General features: G+C 39.5%; 3 protein-coding genes across 4 annotated transcripts; 2 read left to right on the forward strand and 1 right to left on the reverse strand.

Moving 5' to 3' along the window:
* The first annotated feature begins 357 nt into the window (after window positions 1-357).
* Window positions 358-7999, forward strand: fpgs (folylpolyglutamate synthase). The gene is made up of 15 exons (XM_079551948.1): window positions 358-520; window positions 1180-1308; window positions 1418-1471; window positions 3174-3238; window positions 3785-3899; window positions 4295-4372; window positions 4709-4770; window positions 5207-5309; window positions 5407-5484; window positions 6120-6267; window positions 6350-6433; window positions 6716-6866; window positions 6950-7025; window positions 7106-7172; window positions 7276-7999. The coding sequence occupies exons 1-15, from the start codon at window positions 374-376 to the stop codon at window positions 7653-7655; spliced, it is 1737 nt and encodes a 578-aa protein (XP_079408074.1). The 5' UTR covers window positions 358-373; the 3' UTR covers window positions 7656-7999.
* A 2613-nt stretch (window positions 8000-10612) lies between these two features.
* skp2 (S-phase kinase-associated protein 2, E3 ubiquitin protein ligase) lies at window positions 10613-13895 on the forward strand. Its single transcript, XM_079551764.1, has 10 exons — window positions 10613-10731; window positions 11230-11480; window positions 11551-11662; window positions 11742-11885; window positions 12489-12623; window positions 12704-12802; window positions 12877-13004; window positions 13172-13223; window positions 13310-13417; window positions 13494-13895. Exons 1-10 carry the CDS (start codon window positions 10718-10720, stop codon window positions 13711-13713), a joined length of 1263 nt encoding a protein of 420 aa, XP_079407890.1. The 5' UTR covers window positions 10613-10717; the 3' UTR covers window positions 13714-13895.
* A 767-nt stretch (window positions 13896-14662) lies between these two features.
* Window positions 14663-19410, reverse strand: nadk2 (NAD kinase 2, mitochondrial). 2 transcript variants are annotated; one of them, XM_079551950.1, is made up of 12 exons: window positions 18650-19410; window positions 18492-18580; window positions 18345-18433; window positions 17541-17622; window positions 17320-17403; window positions 16330-16469; window positions 16158-16251; window positions 15420-15515; window positions 15284-15339; window positions 15117-15170; window positions 14920-15043; window positions 14663-14841 (listed from the first exon to the last, which is right to left on the reverse strand). In XM_079551950.1, exons 1-12 carry the CDS (start codon window positions 18878-18880, stop codon window positions 14703-14705), a joined length of 1278 nt encoding a protein of 425 aa, XP_079408076.1. In that variant the 5' UTR covers window positions 18881-19410; the 3' UTR covers window positions 14663-14702. The 2 variants fall into 2 exon arrangements, with proteins under 2 accessions (XP_079408076.1, XP_079408075.1); XM_079551949.1 differs by having other exon boundaries at window positions 15420-15554.
* Between the last annotated feature and the right edge of the window lie 862 nt (window positions 19411-20272).

Genomic DNA, 20272 nt, shown 5'->3' on the forward strand with positions numbered 1-20272 from the left:
ACAAGTTTTGGTTTTTGGTTAAGGTACTTACAGCTATGGATATGATACTTTGTCATTATTAATATTAAATTCAAACTAAAAAGTTTATTTGGGGGTAGATTTTTTTGATAAATACCAAACAAAATATCTTTAAGGTTGAGTTGTAAATCTATGGTTTTCTATTCACAAACAGATTGATGTCTTTCCAAAATACTTGTGTGTATGTGCTGTGTAAATAAAGTGGATGGGCTGGGATCTGAAAAAGCTGCGTTTGGAGTGTCATCCAATGAGAATTTGCGGGGGCGCGGTTTATGGCTTAAGTTTCGACGGCTCTGGTCCTGTGGGCGTGGCCGTAGAAATCAGAAGTACTTCCTGTATTACACTACGCCCCGTGATGGCGTGCATGTGGCGCGTGCGGCATCTGGCATGCGGATTTGCCGTGCGTTTCAGAAAACGAAACAGTCCCTACGCTTTGGCGGGTGTTTCATTCAGGCCCTCGAGCACAAAGACGGCACCACACAGGACGAGGATGGAGTATCAGGTGAGACCCGCTTCTGTCATCGCCAGCGTGGTTTACATCAGCGAATGGCCTGCTAGTTAGCTGATATGGCTAGGTTGGAAACTTTGAAAGTGTCTTTTTTTGAGAAACATGGTTCTTGGAGCAGTGTGAAAGGCTGCGTAGCGCTTGCTAGTGGAAAAATATATGGGTTCGTTGAAAATGGTGTCTGTCAGAGAGGTTCTGGGAAAGGTTACTCTGATAGCAGATACTGTACTGTTTGTCTTCCAGAGGGAGGGTCTCAAAGTGCAATAATCCTCAACCTGCACTTGTAACACGTGCACTCACTTGACATGGCGCACTGAAACATTGCATTACATCATTATTATTGGATTAGTTAATAGTTTACTGTATCTGTTAACAAGGCATAAAATAAATAGAAACACATGCACACACACACACACACACACACATTGATGTAAATGCTGTGTGTGTTTTATTTTGTTTTATCCCACTGCCAAACTTCCAATTGTCCAATCAGCCCACAGAGCTACTGGCAAACCTCATGGCTAAAACCAATTGGCATAAACCTAAATATACTTTTATCACAGGTTAAGACTTACAGTATTATGTGTATATTTGTCTGTCAATATGATAAAGCATAGTACGTTCCTATTATGTTTATTTTCTTGCTTTTTGTCCAGGACGCGGTGTGCACTCTGAACACCTTGCAGACCAATGCCAGTGCTTTGGAGCAGGTCCGACAGGAGCGCGGCAACCCTCAGCTGCAGCTCCAGGCCATGATAGGCTTCCTTGAACGGTCTGGTCTCACGGTGAGTCAGGATTTTGATGAAAGCAAACTAAGTGATATGTTGACTTAACCGCATTGGGTGATTGATTTTATTGGAGCTTTTGATCTTATCTCCTGTTTGTTTTATAAAGGTGGATAAACTTGATAATCTCAATATCATTCATGTGACCGGAACAAAGGGCAAGGTGAGTTAAATTCTGCTTAAATATTATCAACTGCAAAAATTAAGTGCTGTATTTTTGGACTATAACCCCTTACTTTTTTCACTTGAACCTTGAGGCTAATTTACTGAATATTGTGGCATGTTATCAATAACAGTGCACCTACATTTAATACGAGCGGGTCCAAAAACACCCGGATATTTCTAATGAAAGAACTCCGACGTGAGAAAGACGCAATAACAGCTACAAATCCGAACAAAGTTATGTGCATGAAGATGAGTCCTGTATTTTCACTGTTCTGATGGCGCTTCAAATGCACTTGTAGCAGCGTGGACAGCTGCGGCTTAAAGACCAGTGCAGCCTATACATGTTCACTTTATTTTTCTTTTATAAATTTAGTTGGTGCGACTTATATCCAGGTGCACTCAATAGTCCGAGAATTATTGTACTTTGAATTCAATTTGACCAGATATTTGTTAATATTTTCTATAAATGCTATACATAGCGATATATTGAGCTATATAATTGACACCTGACAAAATACTTCATAATCACGACCTTTAACCGATGGGGCAAATTAATTGAATCTAGCTAGTAAAGCTATGCTACAACTTGTCTGAGTTCATCCAAGACGGAAATTCTGAGCCCTTTCCTTGCAAATATGGTCTACTCAAGCAACATGCTTCATTCATATTATAACATTTTTTAAGTTCCTGCTCCTGAAGCCTCCACAGTAATGTTGCTGCAGCTTCGAGTTACATTGAGCGTAGCATTAGCTGCGATCTCCATCTGGTCCTGACTCCAGTCAAAATCAGCTGTATGTGGCATAAGTAAATGATGGTCTACAGTGGTGTGAAAATTTACACCGGTGTCCAAAAATGATACTGGTATAACGGTGCACGATATGATATGGCCCAGCCCTGCTTGGACAGACTGTTTTGGTCTGTAAACCACTGCAACTGCTACAGTTTATTCTCTACCCTTGTATCCCATAATGTGCATTAGTACTTCGTAATGTAATGAGTAGGCCTGTCACGAAAACAAATTTGAAGTCTGATATACTGAAGCAGGAAAGTATCGCGATACAATATTATTGACTTTAACGATACTTGATATTGTCCACTCAGGCATAAAAATTACAGTAAACCTTTGTTCTAAAAGTGCATAATCATATCCTAAAATACCACACAAGCTGCAATAAACATGACATATAATGTAACTCAATTTGCTTCAGTTAGATTTCAACGTTTTGTAAAGAAAAAATGGAGAGGAAAGCTAATAAATGTACACACGATAAATATCGCGCCCAAAAATGTATCGTTTATCTGTTTTTTATTGAACGATTAGTCGATATAGTAATTATCGTGACAGGGCTTAGAGTTACGGTCTTCTGCCTATTAAAGTATGTACCTCCAAACACCAAAAATATACAGTTAATATGTATGTAACCCATAGGTACAAGTTATAACACAATGTTACTCGGCACATTACATAGTCCTAAATTATAATAAATGTATCCGGGTGGTGTAAAATAAAGTGTTACCAACGTTACTTTTGTTTATCTTTTCAAAGCACATTCTGAGAGTATGACATCAATAAGGACGTGAAATAATAACAAAATAACCATGTTTTGGTAAAATGGGTAGTTTATGCTGTCGTATGCACATATAGTGTATACAAAGGTTTTAGTTTCAAGATGTGTTTCAGTGACCTCTGTTTTGCCCAGGGATCAACATGTGCCTTTACTGAACGTATTCTGAGAAGTTATGGGTTCCGTACAGGATTTTACAGGTACAATGGTGGTTTCTTTTATTTAATTTTTATGTATGTATGTTTTTGTATAACTTACAAGGTAATTTTCATCACTTTCGTTTGAGCATCTGGAAAAGTGCTATACAAAAATTACAGTGGTCTACATCAGATTTGGCGTGTTAAGTTTTGTGATCAGATTTAGGACGATTTCAGAGTGCTGAATCCAAAAATCACATTTGGTTTTGCTCCATCAGGTTAAATTTTTAGACCGTGGCCAAATTTTGCCGAAGGGTCTCTGTTGTTTGAAATAAATTTCATTTTTATTTATGTCTTTGTAAATGTCTTTCAAATGAGGACTAAAATAAAGCAACCTCATAATAAAAAATGTATCCGATTCAGTGAAAAATTGATTTTTATTTAGAATCCACAAAAACCTGACCTGATACACACAAAGGGATGTCATTTTCAGATTCTGCGTTGCAAAAAAAATATTGTTTTTTTGGAACCCAGTATTATTATTTTGTTTTTTGTCTTCTTTATTTATTATTTTTTTCATCAGACTTCAAATTTGTGTTGTTTTTTAAGCTCTCCTCACTTGGTTCAGGTGAGGGAGAGGATACGTATAAATGGACAACCAATCGGAAAAGAGCTGTTTGCCAAGTATTTCTGGCAGGTGTATGGACGGCTGTATGAAACAAAGGTATGTGAAAAAAAACTTCCGTTATGATCTATCCTACTATAGTATATTACAAACATAAGACGTGCATTATGTTTGTGTGTTGCTATAGTTAACACAGAACTGCCTCGTGGATTCACAGAATGCACTTAATTGAATGGACTAATGAGTGGCACAGTGTCTGCATCATGACTCTGATCACCTGACTTCATGTCACATTTCTTGCATCAAACACAAAAACTGAAGTTGTATACTGTGCGAAATGGAAAAAAAAAACGGACAAAAAGGAAGCAGTTAAATTTGTGTAGTTGTTGTAAATTTTAACTGTACAAACTAGTCCTTATTGGCCGACTGTTTTGATGCAAAATATAGTAACGCAGACTTCAAGAATTTAATAATGTGTTTTATTTTTACTTTAGGACATGAATAGTGACACAATGCCGGCCTACTTCCGGTTTCTGACAATTTTGGCATTTCATGTCTTTCTCCAAGAAAAGGTAAGGGCTTACTCGTATAATCTGGTCATTGTTTAGTTTTTCTTTAAGATGCCCTCAGCTATTGCATTGCTAGAATCACCCCCTTGAAGCAGCAAGATAACTTTAAGTCAGATATCCTATTTATTCTGCTGCACAAAATATTGTTTAATTTTTCCCTTTATCTTTGAGTGCACCATTAGTGCAGCGTGTTGAGGGAAAGTGAGTGTCAGAGGGGAAAGCCTGATGAGGGGAGGGGGTGCAGAGCAGGGTTTACTGCTGACAAAAATATAGAGAATAGCTGGAGGCAGCTTTAATGTTACGGTTGATTTCATTCTTTTTCACTTTGTCTGTCGTCAGGTGGATCTGGCTGTTATTGAAGTGGGAATAGGCGGAGCGTACGATTGCACAAATATTATTAGGTAGGTATTGATGCATAATTGACTCATGCAAGGCCAACATGGCTGTACACTGACCTCAGTCCAAAGGGCCCTCACGCTGCAACCTTCCTGTCTCTTGTGTATATAACCTGTTTTCATTGAACCTTTCACAAAAAACAATGTGAAAAGCAAAACAAAAAACACAAGGTCTCCAATGTTATGAGTTAAAATACTGCTGGTCCAAAAATACTCAGTCAGTAAGTAATTATGATAAAATGTGTAAAGGAATAAAGTGGATAAAACATAAATGAGACCTTTAGGTAAGGGAGGTGCCTGTAAAACGATATCAGTGCCATCCTGGCCTTGATGGGAATTTAAGTTTTTTTTCTTTTAAAAGGGGCTAATCAATCTACAATCTTTAAAAAGGAATGCGCGTCTCACTTCTCACCCAGAAATAGTTATTTGTTTCTGTCATCAGGCACCCATGGGTCTGTGGTATCTCGTCTCTTGGAATAGACCACACTCAAATTTTGGGAGACACTATTGAGAAGATTGCTTGGCAAAAAGGAGGAATCTTTAAGGTTCGTGAGTTATTCTTATTTAGTTGCAAAAAGATGTGTTGAAAAGTAACAATTGTAAACAGAATATGCTGTACTTAAAAACAAAATCATGTTTTAGCCAGGAGTTCCAGCCTTCACGGTCAAACAGCCTGAAGATGCGATGAGGGTGCTAAAAGATCGAGCAAAAGAGATTGGTGTGAGTTTAAGATGTTTTACACAATCTTTTCTTTGAGGATTTATGCATCCAGTGGCGTGCCATGTCCTTGGGCGCCAAGCCCTCGGACGCCAAGCCTTCACACACTGATCTGTAAAAGATGCTACGGCGACTTCTGGACGTGCTGCACAAAACTTTGAATTTCACCATTATGCTGCCGATACAGTTAAACCAGCCAAACGCCTCTGCACACTACAAGGTTATTGAGCTCTTTTAACACTTCATTCCCCTCAGTCAGATGCCCTGCCGTCGCATTGTATGTTAACTCCAGCAAACTTCATTCATTCTGTGCTTCTCCAGTCTGTCCTTGTTAGAGGCAGAGAGCTCTCCCTCCAACCTTGACAATGCAGAGCTAAATATCTGACTAAATGTAAATGACAACATAATGTTATAAAACATGTAGAAATTATTATTTACAGCTATTTGAAACTACAGAAATTTAGACAATCAATCAAACTTTATTTATAAAGCGCTTTTCATACCGAAAGGTATCACAAGGCCTTACTGGCCTCTGTTTACGACACTGATATAACCTGCCATTGGTGCTTTTGCTGTGTGATGTTGGCTGTGACATTTCTGCTACACTAGTGAACTGAATCATATGCCTGCTGTTCCAGTGTTCAATGCAAGTGTGTCCAAGTCTGGTGGACTATGACTCAGATTGTGCTCCTCTGACGCTGGGCCTTGCCGGACAACATCAGCTGCCAAATGCCTCCCTCGCCCTTCAGCTCAGTCATACATGGCTGCAGAGGAGGTGTCTTCTGGGTGAGAAATCTGTCAACGTTGTACACGTCATCTGTGGTGTGAATCCATTACAAGTTGATCATGTGATTTGATTTTCCAAAAGGTGAAAATTTACCTCAAAATGATGAGGTGAACTCAACTGGAAGTCGAGCCACATCCTTCAAACTGAGCCCATCCATGGTGAAAGGTATGAACGTAACACGTCTTGATTTACTAAGCGTTTCCTCGCAGTAGACATTTTTTGTCACATAAATGTTTAAAGGCCACAGTACAAAATAATTCACATAAATTTGCTCCACTAATAATGTTTACGGATTTTAATGATAAATCAGGCGCGTTACTTGCAATCTAGCACCCAGCTTCATAAATTAGGCCATTGCTTTACTAGTGAACACATAGGATTGCTAAAGTGCTACACATGAAAGTTGAATATGAAACCGTTAATCTGTGTGTGTGTGTTGTGATTTAGGGTTGTCTGACACAGAATGGCCAGGAAGAAATCAGACTCTGAAACGTGGTGATATCACTTACTTCTTGGATGGGGCTCACACCATGCGCAGCATGCTTGCTTGTGTTCAGTGGTTTAAAGAAACTGCTGCTCAGCATGAACTCAGTGCAAGGTGCAAGGCTTAATTCACACATATTTCTAGTGCAATAACATCTTTTTCTGTTACTTATTGGAGCTTCAATTTATATGTTTTAGTGGGCCTGTCACAAGAGTGCTGCTGTTCAACTCCTCTGGGGAGAGAGACTCTGCTGCCATGTTAAAACTGCTGGTGGTAAGCTGAACAATGTTTCTCTAATGAGAAACTCCAATTACATTTTGTTTTTTACAAAATGTCTTTTATGTTTTTTACAGCCATGTCATTTTGACTATGCTGTATTTTGTCCGAACATAACGGAGGCTATTGCATCATGCAATGCTGGTGAGACCCTTTCAATTTGGTGATTTTAAATGGGTCAAATGCACCAATACATATGATTCACTGAATGTCCGTTTTATTAATATGTTTCCGTTGTCACCTTCAGATCAACAGAACTTCAATGTCTCAGTAGACTACATGCTCACTCGCTGTTTGGACAATGAGAGTAGCTGGCGTCTTCACAACCGCAGCCCCCAGGATCAAGCTAGCCCTCAGAGGCTGATAGGAGACGCCCTTTGCCTGGTCCCAGAGAAGAATGCAGAGACTTTGGTTTTCCCTTGTATCCTCAGCAGCCTGCAATGGATTGCTCAGGGCAAAGATACGGTGCTTCTAAACCCAGACAAAACACAGTTACCTGTGAAACCCAGTGTTATGGCAAAAGCTGCTTTGCTTCGCGAAGCAACTGAGATCCATGTGCTCATCACAGGCAGTCTGCATTTAGTAGGAGGTGCTCTTAAACACCTAGACCCTGCGATGTCTAAATAATGAGGCTTTACAGTTGGAATCAGTCTTTCTTTGGGCTTGATGGATTCTGTAGTTGCACTTCAAAGGGGACTCTGTTGAACCAAGGCAGCTTCATCTGCTTCACCCCAAGCCTTACTCCACATAACAAAAATAATTTTTCGAGTCTTACTTGAAACCTACAGTTTACGTTGGTACTTTGTTGGAAAATTTCCATTTAATGGAAAATGTGAGCTGAAAATTCACAAATTACTTGTCATCTGAATGCAGATGATCTTTGTAATTCACCTCCAATGCTAAATGGACTTTGCACAGTACATGCCTTCACTGTGACTCCACACAACGTCTACTACAATTACCCGTTCTATTCGAATAAGCTTATACATTTGACGCTCCGGAATTCCTGCGTTCCCACATTGCATTGCCAGACGTGTCACCTTCAACACGGGGTTTGTTCCTCAGAAGCAGAGACGAGCTCCACATCTCCCCGTCACCCCTTAAATCCTCCTGAAACGCTCATGTGTTTGTTTAATGATCCAATATCTACACTACAGAGCCCTGTCATTTTTAATTATAAAGCGCTCTGGGAGTGTATGAGGCGTTCAAGAGCTGTGGGAAATAAAACCTCACTGCACTGTAAATGTAGCTCTAAATGGAAGTATTATGTTCTACATGCCAAAAAACACAGACTTATCGAAGTATCAAATGTTTACATTGCTAAATGTCTTATTTATTCTGTTGATAAATGTGTACAACACACTAAATTAATGAGATTTCCTTCACCCTATGAACGCCTCATCAGGGCAGCGGGTGGAGAACAGGGTTTACTACTGACACCTACTGATAAAAATAAAAATTCCTGTTGAATAGTTTAAGCTTGAAGAAATGTTCTCAAATAAACTGACTGTTTTAAATAAATTGTATGTTAAGGTGTGTACACAATTGGATGTGTGTTTTGTGATTTTAAACTTGGATATATTGTGGTGAATGTGGAAAACATGAAATTGCTTTAGTCTCTCAGTGTCATCTTTTCAAAAAATCACTGAATTCTATTTATTTTATCAAATTGACAAGCACATGCATCCCATAATTACCTTCACAATTGCTCCAAAGATGACTTATTAAAGATTATGCAAGGACATATGTTGGTAGTCAATGTCTCATGGAACTCTTTATTTTTAATTGGGTATTTACATATTTAAAATTATATACAGCATTTAAAGGGGTGCCTGATTTTTCCTGTTCTGTGACATTTTTGTTTTGGCCCAAACTTGTTTCTAGCTCTCACAATCCCTCCTATGTATCTGCATTGTTCAAACAATTTAACTACATGCACTTTTCACGCCGGTGTACAGCTTTGAGGGCCTTTGAGTGAAGCCATCGGCAAAATAAATGGCACTAAGTTAAATTCTACTAATAAAACTTCAGGCAATAGGTGTGTTTAAGATGAGCGAGGCGCTGCAGGCGGCTGCAGGCGAGCGTTGCATGCCGGTCAGAATCGCTCTGACGCCACCTATGCGACGGTGCCCGTATTCTCGTGAGACCGAGGCGGCTGGAGCGCCTTGGGGAGGCGAGCGAAGTTGCTTTTCTCCGCCTCGCTCGGCTGGCTGAACTACAAAGGCCAAAGGGATTGTGGGAAATGAAGTGCCGTAAACACGTACGCTGACAGAGGACTGACAGATGATTGGATACGAGTTGTGTTTAGATCGTAGACGTGTTGCCCTGACGCTCCGCAGCTCCTGCCTCCTCCAAGATCTACTTAAATCTGCAGAAATGCTTCATATTTGACAGAAAGTGCCAGTGTGTTCAACATATGGCCTACATTTTAAATATGCATAAGTTTATTATTCTAATCCTAAACTGTAAGAGGAGAGTCTGTTATTTTTGCTGTAGTGATGGGTCTGTCTGGTGTGTGGGAGAAGCAGAACTGTGTTCACAAACTTTTAAAATAGTTTTATTCCCAAACTCTTTCTAACAAACGCGAGACGCTGCGTGATCTGAGGCTCCTCTCTGTTCTCGGGGCTGAGATGTGTCTGCCTTGATTAGAGGCGCCTTTCTCCGCCCTCTGACGCCACCGCCTGGTCTCGTCTGGAATCGAGGCGAGGCGCCTCGCATCTTAAACACACCTATTACCACAAGGTGTGCGTTTTGCTGCGTTTGTGGCAAAAATAAACGTACTCTACATACAACAACAAAAAGTCAGGGACCGCAGCTTTAACAGAACCGACAGATACTTTTTTCCCTATCCCCACTGAAATCTGGTAACAATAAATCAGTGTTAATTTCGTCGACTAAAATATTTAGTCTTAATTTTAGTCAAAGTAATATTTTTGATGACTAAAATAGGACTAAAACTAAATTAAAAGTTTTTCATGAGACTAAAACTATGACTAAAATGTCCATATATTTTAGTCGACTAAAATGAGACTAAATAAAAATGAAAAGGAGAGACTAAAATCATCCAAACTTCTATTGACCGTCTGAAAGAGCCTCAGATCATGTAAATCCTCTGTTAAAGGATCAGCTCTGAGCTTTGTTCATGTGGAGCAGCTCCATGAAGCAGAGGAACACGATTAAATATGATTATAATGAATATCATCAATGCGAAGTCGACTAAATTAGTCTTAAATTTAGTCGACTAAATTTACTTGCAATTTTAATCGACTAAAACTAGACTAAAATTGAAACGATTTTTTTTGACTAAATCTCGACTAAAATTAACTTACATTTTAGTCAAAAGACTAAAATATGTTCAAAATTAACACTGCAATATATGTAGATTTTTCTGTGTGTTAATTTCCCTTCATCCTGGCAAGTTTTATGTATTTTGCACAAATTACCTTATGTTTATGATGGAATGTATGTGTAACATTTCAAAAAAAATAAAAAAAACACCAAAGAGGAAGGAAAGTGGGCGATGACGTAAGACGTACGTGAGTTGCGGGACTCGGATGTGACGTACGGTTAGGCGCTGGCGCTCAGTTTAAAGAGTCTGCAGGTTTGGAGGGCTTTGCACAGATATAATCGATCTAGAGTAGAAGTGGCGGCTCTGAATAATCTCAACATTTGTGTTTAAAACTGAGAACATGTCGAGGAACAGGTATGTCGTGAATCCTTATATTTTGATTGAAGGATCTCTTGATTCTCTTCTCTTCTCATCAGCATGGCCACTCTTCACATTTCTGTTAAAAATGCAATTGATATTTTGTTCTAAAGCGCTGGTCTAGTCTCATTGTGCTGTGTTCTAGACATGTAATGTAGGTGATCACTTTGTAAAGAGCAGATTGCCTTTATTTAAGATAAGCGTGCTTTGGTTTCTAAAGCACGCGCACCATGGCTACGTGGGTCCTCCTGTAATATCCTGGTAATTATAGGCACCCTAAACAAAATAGTCTGCTCATATCGCACCGTATGCTTTCGTCTGTATAAAAGATGTGCTCACGTTATTGTTTGTTTGAAAGAATTCGCGCGGCTATCCAGTTGCTGACTGTTCAATATGGCGGGCAGACGCATCGCAAACTTTCTTATCACTTTATATGTCCCTACCTAGTCGAGGTTTGTTTGCTTGCTTAAATCAAAGTTATGATTTTTTGTACAGTATGCCGCTGCAGGATCTGCCCTTGTTGAGCGTTCAGGGGTCTATGTTGCATCTGACTAAGAAGGGTAACAAGCGCAAGTCCACAAGCTGCCCCAGCGACGGCCTGGAGGTGGAGTGCACCCCAACAGACTACATCCAGCAGTGCTCCCCGCACCACAAACACCAACGCATGCTGATCAGAGGAAAGGAGAATGACGACAACACGTTTGTGATTGCAAGGCGATCCAGGAGGAAAAGGGAGACACTGTCTGGTAAGTATTCCTGACTTTTTTATATTATTACTTTCTGCCTAAACCTGATTATTTACTTTTATTTTGACAGGACTTTCATGGGACCACCTACCAGATGAGCTCCTCCTTAAGATCCTCTTTTACCTTCCTCTGCAAGATCTGCTGAAGATGGCTTCAGTCTGCAAACGTTGGCACTGCTTGGTGTATGTCAGAGCAGCTGTTTCTGAGGCAGCATTGCCAGCCTAACTCTGTCTGTCTGGATTGACCTCTTGTATCTTTTAGGTTTGATGAGTCTCTGTGGCACAGTGTGGATCTGGAGGGTCTGGTTCACATGGGTCCTGCACTGCAGCAGGTTCTGAAGACTGGCGTTCGCCAGCTGCGCTGCCCACGAGCCTTTGTGGATAAGCTACATTTCAAAAGTACTGGGTGAGAAACCACACTTTCAAGTATTTTTGCTCTACATCAGACCACGCAAGAACCTGAAACGCATGCATAGTTAAATGTATCAACACAGGGGCGGATCTAGAGGGGTGCCACCCCTAGTAAAGGTCTTGCCACCCCATTGGTGTGATGTAATGTCTCACATCTGCTCTTGAAGCTATTTGGGTGCTTACATAGGCTCACTCTCAGTTAGTACTTTTGTTGACGGGACAAAGAATTATAACAACTTTATAGTTGAATAAAGAGCCATGTGCCAACTCCTGTGGCTAACATGACGACGACGACGACGACCCCCTACTCATTATGGACAGTGCTACTATTTGTATAGAATTTTGGGGAGCTCAGCCAGCATTTAAACGGGAACATTGCCTTGTAATCAAACAAAACGTGCGTACCAACTCTATAAACATTCAACATTGTAAAACGTGTTGCCACCCCAGATATTATCTTTGACTCTGCTTGCCACTACGTAATTTATTTTCTAGATCCGCCCTTGCATCAACAGGACACAACACCCAACTTCTTCTGAGCTGGACATTATTGCTATCATTATAAAATATTAATAATATTACTTTTTCTTTCATGTAGACCATTACAAGTAGTTCAGATGGATTTGTCCAGTTCCATTATATCTGTGGCTGCCTTGGAGGGCATTATTGTAAGTTGTACACAACTACAGGATCTGAGCTTGGAGGGACTACAGCTGTCGGACACAATCATTCTGTAAGAATGGTCACTATTTCTCTTTTTTTTGTTCCAGCTGTGTTATCTTTTGTTACAACGCATATTGTAATGTCTTGCAGGTCATTGGCCAAAAATGGCAGCCTCAAACAGCTGAATATAAGCGGTTGTTCTGGCTTTTCTTCTGGTGCTTTGGAAGAGATGCTCAAATCTTGTCAAAGGTCAGAATTATTGTACGGATAAATATTTGCTCTGATTGTTTGTCACCTTTTATTTAAAGCTCGTTCATTTTTAGGATATTACAACTGAATATATCATGGTGCGACTTCACGACCAATCATGTAAAAAGTGTCGCTCACCATCTCAGCCCACACGTTACTCACCTGAACCTCAGCGGTTACAGAGAGAATCTGACTCTGGATGGTGAGTTACAAGCCTGTTATTAGTTTGAAAATAAAATGTATTAACTGCATGTTAAAAGTGCTTATTCTGTCATTAGTTTTTTATCACCCAGTACACTGTTCCAGTTAGGGACTGGTCAGAATATCTAATTGATCTGAACACTGAAGCTTATGATTTTATTATTGCAGATATTAAAGTTCTGGTGTCAAGATGCCAGAACATCCACACACTTGACTTAAGGTAATAGATTAATACAACAGTATGTGCATAAATACTGCTTGCTTTTTCTTGAGCACTTTGAAGTAAGTGTATTATTACTGTTACAGTGACAGCACACTATTGATGGCAGACAGTTTTCCAGTCCTGGCACATCTCAAATGTCTACAACATTTGTCCTTGAGTCGTTGCTATCACATTCACCCGGCAGCCCTGAGGTAAGGCCAAAGGAGAAATTGTTGTATCCTTGTATTTGTTTTTCATCTGTTTTACATAATATATATTTTGTTTTAGTGATTTGGCCAAAACAATCCCGTCACTTTTTATACTTGACGTATTTGGCTTGATCAATGACAGCCACTTACCTGCACTAAAAAAGGAAATGCCGCACGTCTCCATCAACTCCAGGCCCTTCTCTGCCATTGCCCGACCAACTCCGGCGAGCAGAGGCCTTGGTAACCACGGTGACAGCGCCATGTGGAGCAGGAAATGTCGTTTACGAGTTCGACTGTGATCCAAGTGTTTTTTTATTCTAATATTGGCTTCGTGCACATTTAAGCGCAGTTTCAGTGGTTCTTGCTGTTAAGTTTTTTATAGTTTGTTTAGATAATCCTGAATAGTGATTTTTGATTTAACAGACTTGTTAAATGTTTTTTTTTTTGGTTCATGTTTAATAGCTTTGTGAATCTGATTTAGGTTCTAATAATGTAATTTAAATGTTGTATGAAAAGAGCTGTACAATTCAGTTTATTTAGGATTATAAAGTTAAGCATGTTTTTCTAAATGGCACTAGTGCATAATGTTGACAAGTGAAAGTATTATAAAAATAATCAGTATTCTGTGAAGTCCATGATGTCAGTTTTAAATGACTTCTGTGTCCATGTTAAAAGAAATGAATTTTGAAATTCTGCTTTGAATCTTGTCATAAACAAATTTTAAGAACTCATGTCTTGTCTCTTACACCTAATTTTTATTTTCAAAGATAAGTATTCAGGTGAGAATGTAATGACAACTGAAAATAGGTGACCATTTGCTTCATTGGTTTTATTTATGAAAGTTACTAAACACTTAGCACACGCCATTTTTATAAAGCTTTTTTTTTTTACAGGCTTGACCTCAAAGTGCTAATGTCTTTCAAAAGCACCAACACGGCATGATGGCATCTAAAAAAAATACATTTGACTAATACAATACCACTTCTGTGCTTTCAGTTCTGTATATGGTATTTTAAAAAATCTTGTCTTAAAAAATATGTCCATCTTTTCCACTCAAACTTATGGTAGCAATGACACTGCCATTAAATTCAAACAAAAGTCCCACCATTGACCACGCAAGCATCCCGACACAGCATTAAACCTTTACAATCCAGATTTAAATACATATTAGGACCCTCCAATCCCACAATGAGCCCGTTCTTTGCTCAGCAGGCCGTGTTCTTTTTCTTGTAGATACTGATAAATGTAACCATATGTAGACAAGTCTACAATGAGACTAAAATGTGATCTAGTTTTCCAAAAGCACAGTCCTGAGCTGATCCTCATCACTCAAACTTATGGTAGCAATGGCACCGTCGTTAAATTCAAATGAAGTCCCACCGTCGACCACCATGCAAGCGTCCCAACAACGAGATCGAACGCACACTCTAAAGGGGAACCAAAAGTCAAAAGATCAGTTTTGAAATGTTTAAGTTTGCTTTAACATTTGTCAGAGAGAAACTGACTTGCTGGCAAAGCCCCTCTGAAGACTGCTGGAGAAAACTCTGTTCGCGATGGGCTCTCTGATGCTGAACAACATTTGCTTGTCCTCGGGGTCGAACACCAACGACTCGTTGTAGGCATCCGTAACTGCACAACCAAATGAGCACCATATAAACTTATAACCATTCACTTGTGTAGGCACGAAAACGATTGAGCTTACCTTTTTCAATAAATTCACGATTTAAGTGGAAATCGAGATGTGCCTGTGACTTTCCTATAAAATGACCAATTGATTACCATTTAATAAAGTTATGACTGTTGATGAAAAAATAAAACATTTTAGACCTTGAGATCTAAGATTTCATTCAACAAATTTAATAGACTGACCAATTTTTAACACTTCCTCCACAGCTTGTTCAGCCAGCTTGTTTATGTTGTATGACCTAGGCATCACAGATAATTACAAGTATTCAAAATATGTGAGAACTTTGTTTTTGTCAAAAGGCACATTATAAAACATTACCAAGCTTTGGACCCAGTGCCCGTACAGACGCTGAGGCCTGAACTCTTCTGCTTCTCCCAAGGCCCATCATCCACAGAGATTTCGTAGTAGGATGCCCTAGGGAGCAAGAGTTTAACATGACGTTTTAACTTCACCCTGTGTTGGACAAAGATTAGTGTGATGAGCAAAGGACAAAGGGATACAAGGATGATGCAGGAGTGACGGGGCACAGATGTTTAAACATGCACATGCATATTATGAGCATTATACAGTGGGAGGAAAAGTGAGTACACCGTGGGGAATTTCTGAACTTAATTAAAATCGCAAGAATGAGTAAATAGTGTTTCTTTAAACTAACACCACCCAAACATTTGATCATATTTGTATTGGCCATAACATGTAAACATTCATAGGAGAGCGTGGAATAAGTAAGTGCACCGGCTGAATCTCACTGAACTGCAGCGGTTTTGTAAAGTGGAATGGTCTAAGATTGTTGACTATTCCAGCTATTTAATACAAGGGATCACTTACTTATTCCAAGCATGTTGTTAAAGTTTACATGTTATTGCCAATAAAAATATGACAAAATGTAAATGTTTGGGTGGTATTAGTTTAGGCAGACACCATTTACTCAGTCTTGTGATTTTAATAAAGACCACATTTTATGACCAATTTAGGCAGAAATGTAAGAAATTCCACACGGTGTACTCACTTTTTCCTCCCACTGTATATTATGAACAAGCTTCAGTGAGGAAATACCTGGAGGAGAGAGACTCTCCAATAAAGATTTCATTCAGGCTTCTGACTGGAAGGAGAAATGGCTGCGAGAAGCTCTCGGGTAGTGCTCCTGTCCCTGATTTAAAATTTGATTTACTAAAGAGTAAAAAGATACTTCAAACAATCAATCAGATGGACAACTATCAAGTCATACTGCAGTGGTCAACAGGAGTAGTGTTGCGGTGGGCCTGGCTGTGCTGCTCCAAGCTCATCTGCTGTTCATGGAGATCCACTGGCGTTGGATTGATGCCAGTGCCCTCGAGATGAAGGCGAATTCTCTGTCGCCACAGCCATCTACCAGTAAAACAGAAAATATACCACTAATAATGTATTCTAGACACATAATAAAGCAAAGATATTCAGTATTAGATCCATGCTTTATAATACATGGGTAAACCCACACAGACATTGAGGGAACATTATTTTAAATACTAATCTTTTTTTTTTTTTTACTACATAACTGTCAAATATTTTTTTATTTTATCTTTATTTATACAGGGAAGGCCCAATGAGAGTACAAGACCCTCTTTTTCATGAACGCCCTGTTTCATTGCAAAGAACAACAATACAATATTTACAATATTTAGAAAATGTTATAAATATCAATTAAAGCAGGTACAATGTTCTTTATACATATCTAGTACTTAGCATTTTTGATGTGACAGAGGCACTAAAGAGTTCAATTGTAAAAGTCTTTGTAGTTTGTTCCCTTTGTGGGCAGCATAATAAGAAAAGCCTCTTTTTCCTGTGTCACTCTTTATGAGTCCATTTTTCAGACCTAAACAGTCATGTGACCTAGTGTTGTATCGCCTTGAGCTGTAGCTTAGTTCACATGCGAGATAATCAGGAAGCCTCCCAACAATATATGGGCACACTTGCATTAAAAACACAATTTACAAAGAACAAATAAGCCTTTCTTCAATGTAGTGAATAAGGTTATAATTGCAGAGAATTTGGCAGGATGTAGTAATAACACTGAATCAACATGACTCAAGTAATTTTGCTAATTCATTCTGGTATTTAATATTTTCTGTGGACTTTGAAGACACTGAACTGGAACCCCCTTATCAAGACTTGAAATTGTGTAACAGGTCAGAGCAGGTAAAGCCACTTCACTGCTGGTCTAGTATTCCCAATTACATACCTGAAATTGCCCCGAAATAGTTTCTGCAGAGCCTCGTGAAAGGTGCGAGTATAATGCACAGGCAAGCACAGATGACCTTCTGACCTTCAGTGGTAAGAGACAGGAATGAGAGCAATGTTAAAAGAATGTACTAGTATGTGGCGGAAAACACGGTCTTTCAGATTTCAGATTTAACGTTGCCAAATTGTGTTCATTTTGGATAGTGCAGGCAAAGGCAATACCTCTCTGGGTCTGTGTTAACTCCAACAACCGGTTTATCTTTGCTCAAAACCTTACTGGCAACAAGCAGCATTGTCCCATCACCTGACAAAACAAACTGCAGTTATATGCACTGTGTGAGATAATGTGTTTGTTGCTGCTGTTTTCCAATCTTTCGATGTACCGGTATACAAGTACATTTTCTCTTGTCTCAATCAAATATTGAAAAGAAAAAACAAGGGATATTACCAGTGTTAATTTTGACAACATATTTTATTTTAGTTTTAGTCTTAGTCTTTTGACTAAAATATAATTTAATTTTAGTCGAGATTTAGTCAAAAAAACCTTTTCAATTTTAGTCTAGTTTTATTCGACTAAAATTGCATGTCAATTTAGTCGACTAAAACTAAGACTACTTTAGTCGACTTTGCATTTCTAATATTCATTATAATCATATTTAATCAAGGTCCTCTGCTTCATGGAGCTTCTCCCACATGAACAAAGCTCAGAGCTGATCCTTTGGGAGTGAATTTACATGATCTCAGGCTCTTTCAAACTGTCAATAGAAGTTTGGATGATTTTAGTCTCTCCTTTTCATTTTTATTTAGTCTTATTTTAGTCGACTAAAATATCCGGACATTTTAGTCATAGTTTTAGTCTCATGAAAAACTTTTAATTTAGTTTTACTCGAATTTTAGTCATAAACATATCACTTTGACTAAAATTAAGACTAAATATTTTAGTCGACGAAATTAACACTGGACATTACACAAAGGCTATGGATTTCGTCTTAATATCCGCTCTAATAGAATAGATCAAATTCTTACCACCAGCTGATACAATGGCATCTGCCCATCGCACAACCTCTTCATCATATTCTCCCCTTTTGACCACTCTGACGTCGATGCCTTCTCTCCTGAAACATCACGGGTTTGTTAAATGTTGTCCCAAGTTTTTAACCTGTAAAGACTCACCTCAAACTCTTCACAATGTGCTCAACGTTGTTAGTGTGGATGTTGTGTCTTTCCAACAGGCCACTGTAGCTCGAGCCTTTCAACGCCAGCTACAAAACAGCCAAACACAACATGTCACAATACAATATAATAAACACATCATTTTGCCACGGCCTCACCAGCTGTTTAAGATCCTCTTCCGAGAGCCCAGCGTATCTGTACCTCTGCTGCTCGAATTCATAGCGTGTCGTTTTTGTCACCACGGCCACTTTTTCAGGTTTAAACCCCGCTCTCGGTTGGGACGAGTATTTGTACAGTGATGTGTGGACGGGGCGGCGTGGGAGCCCGTGCAGCTGAGTGAGGGCTCGGTGTCCACTGCTCACCAGGTTGACCATTGAGCGCCCAGACATAACTCAGCAAGCGAAAGTGTCACTATAAATCAGTCAGTCCTCAAGTCCACTAGCAAATGTCAGCTGGGCTCGCGATCGCCATCCTACACGCTGTGCGAATAAACAAAACGCCCGACACCGCGCGCACGAACAGCCTGTTAAAAGAAGGTCACCGAGTCCAGAGCGCTTAAGTCTCTTACAACTCAGTGTTTACATGAATGTCGTATGTGAATCTCGAATGACCCGAGCTTGACACATCAAACTCAAAGCCCCCGTGGGTTCAGTGACAGTCTAATCTGATTTTGTCAACTGAGCCTTACATATTTCAATACAGCTAAAAGTGGCTAACAGCTTTTGCACTAACTCCTCAGCTTCAGCCACCACGTGCTCGACAATGTCCAGTTTAATGTTTCGCACCTCAACAGGTCCTTCTTCCAAGATCAACACGCTTTGTGAGAACCAATGTCAAATCAGACGAAGGAATAAACGATTAAAGAGTGGCCAGACTGTGCCCAAAACTAGCAAGTGCGGACGCGCGCGCGCAGGCTCCAGCACTTTCCCCCTGACGTAGGACGTACTAGGACTGACTATTGGGTTATCAACTTCAGAGGACGGCCCTCGCGCTGACGTTTTTGTTTGGACGGGTTTGACTGCCATACCAAAGTTATAGCTTTATTTGGAGACGAGGCAATAAGATCTGTAGGGTAACGGTCCGGCTAAAGTCAGGTGAAAAAGTACAATTGAAAGAGGAAAAAAAAATCAAAGACTAAAATAAGGGCAACAGTTTAATTGGACTGTGCCTTTCGTTTTAGTGTTTGTTCGAATTATGTTTAGCTCTAAAGTTTGTGTGGAAGTTCTATTACACTTAAAGAAAGTTTATAAGTTTAAATGTTTAACCTCTTAACCCCCGCCTTAACCAAGTGCATTTTCTCCAGTTCAGCTTTACTCAAATCTATAAGTTTTTGATCTCTGGTAAATAAAGGTTTGAATGAATGAATGGAGCTTACAGGCTGTTGGCCAATAGTAACGCCTCATTTGAAAGCTAAGACCTACAAAACTGATAATAACTTTTTTGTTGCGTTATCACAGCATCTATGTCACATTTTCACAGCATTTTTGCGTGTTTTAGTTGTGTTTTCATCCTCTTATTGTCACTTTTTTTGTTGTGTTCGCAATTAGACACAACGTATCTAATATTAAATAAAAAAAGATTTTTTCTAAAGTTCCTTCGTTTGCTGATCTCAGACACAAGTGATGCACAGGTCGACCCAATAGCTGCAGGACCCGCGGAGCTGAGCAGCTCTTTCAGTGGCAGACTGAGACACCCTCAGTGCAAGAAGGTGCGCTACCGCAAGGCCTTCATCCCTTCTGCTGTCAGACTGTACAACAAGACTGTGAAGTAATATGTGCAAT

This window comes from Gobius niger, assembly GCF_951799975.1.
Source record: "Gobius niger genome assembly, chromosome: 2".
In the NCBI taxonomy this organism is placed as follows: domain Eukaryota; kingdom Metazoa; phylum Chordata; class Actinopteri; order Gobiiformes; family Gobiidae; genus Gobius; species Gobius niger.

Coding starts and splice junctions, on each gene's coding strand:
- skp2 (XM_079551764.1), top strand. Junction 12,803..12,876: donor ATGCTCAAATCTTGTCAAAG/GTCAGAATTATT, acceptor GTTCATTTTTAG/GATATTACAACTGAATATAT. Junction 13,418..13,493: donor ATTCACCCGGCAGCCCTGAG/GTAAGGCCAAAG, acceptor ATTTTGTTTTAG/TGATTTGGCCAAAACAATCC.
- fpgs (XM_079551948.1), top strand. CDS start 374: ATGGCGTGCATGTGGCGCGTGCGGCATCTGGCATGCGGATTTGCCGTG. Junction 7,026..7,105: donor CCATGTTAAAACTGCTGGTG/GTAAGCTGAACA, acceptor TGTTTTTTACAG/CCATGTCATTTTGACTATGC. Junction 7,173..7,275: donor TATTGCATCATGCAATGCTG/GTGAGACCCTTT, acceptor TGTCACCTTCAG/ATCAACAGAACTTCAATGTC.
- nadk2 (XM_079551949.1), bottom strand. CDS start 18,880: ATGTCTGGGCGCTCAATGGTCAACCTGGTGAGCAGTGGACACCGAGCC. Junction 17,404..17,540: donor GTTAACACAGACCCAGAGAG/GTATTGCCTTTG, acceptor TTACCACTGAAG/GTCAGAAGGTCATCTGTGCT. Junction 16,252..16,329: donor TACTCCTGTTGACCACTGCA/GTATGACTTGAT, acceptor ATTTTAAATCAG/GGACAGGAGCACTACCCGAG.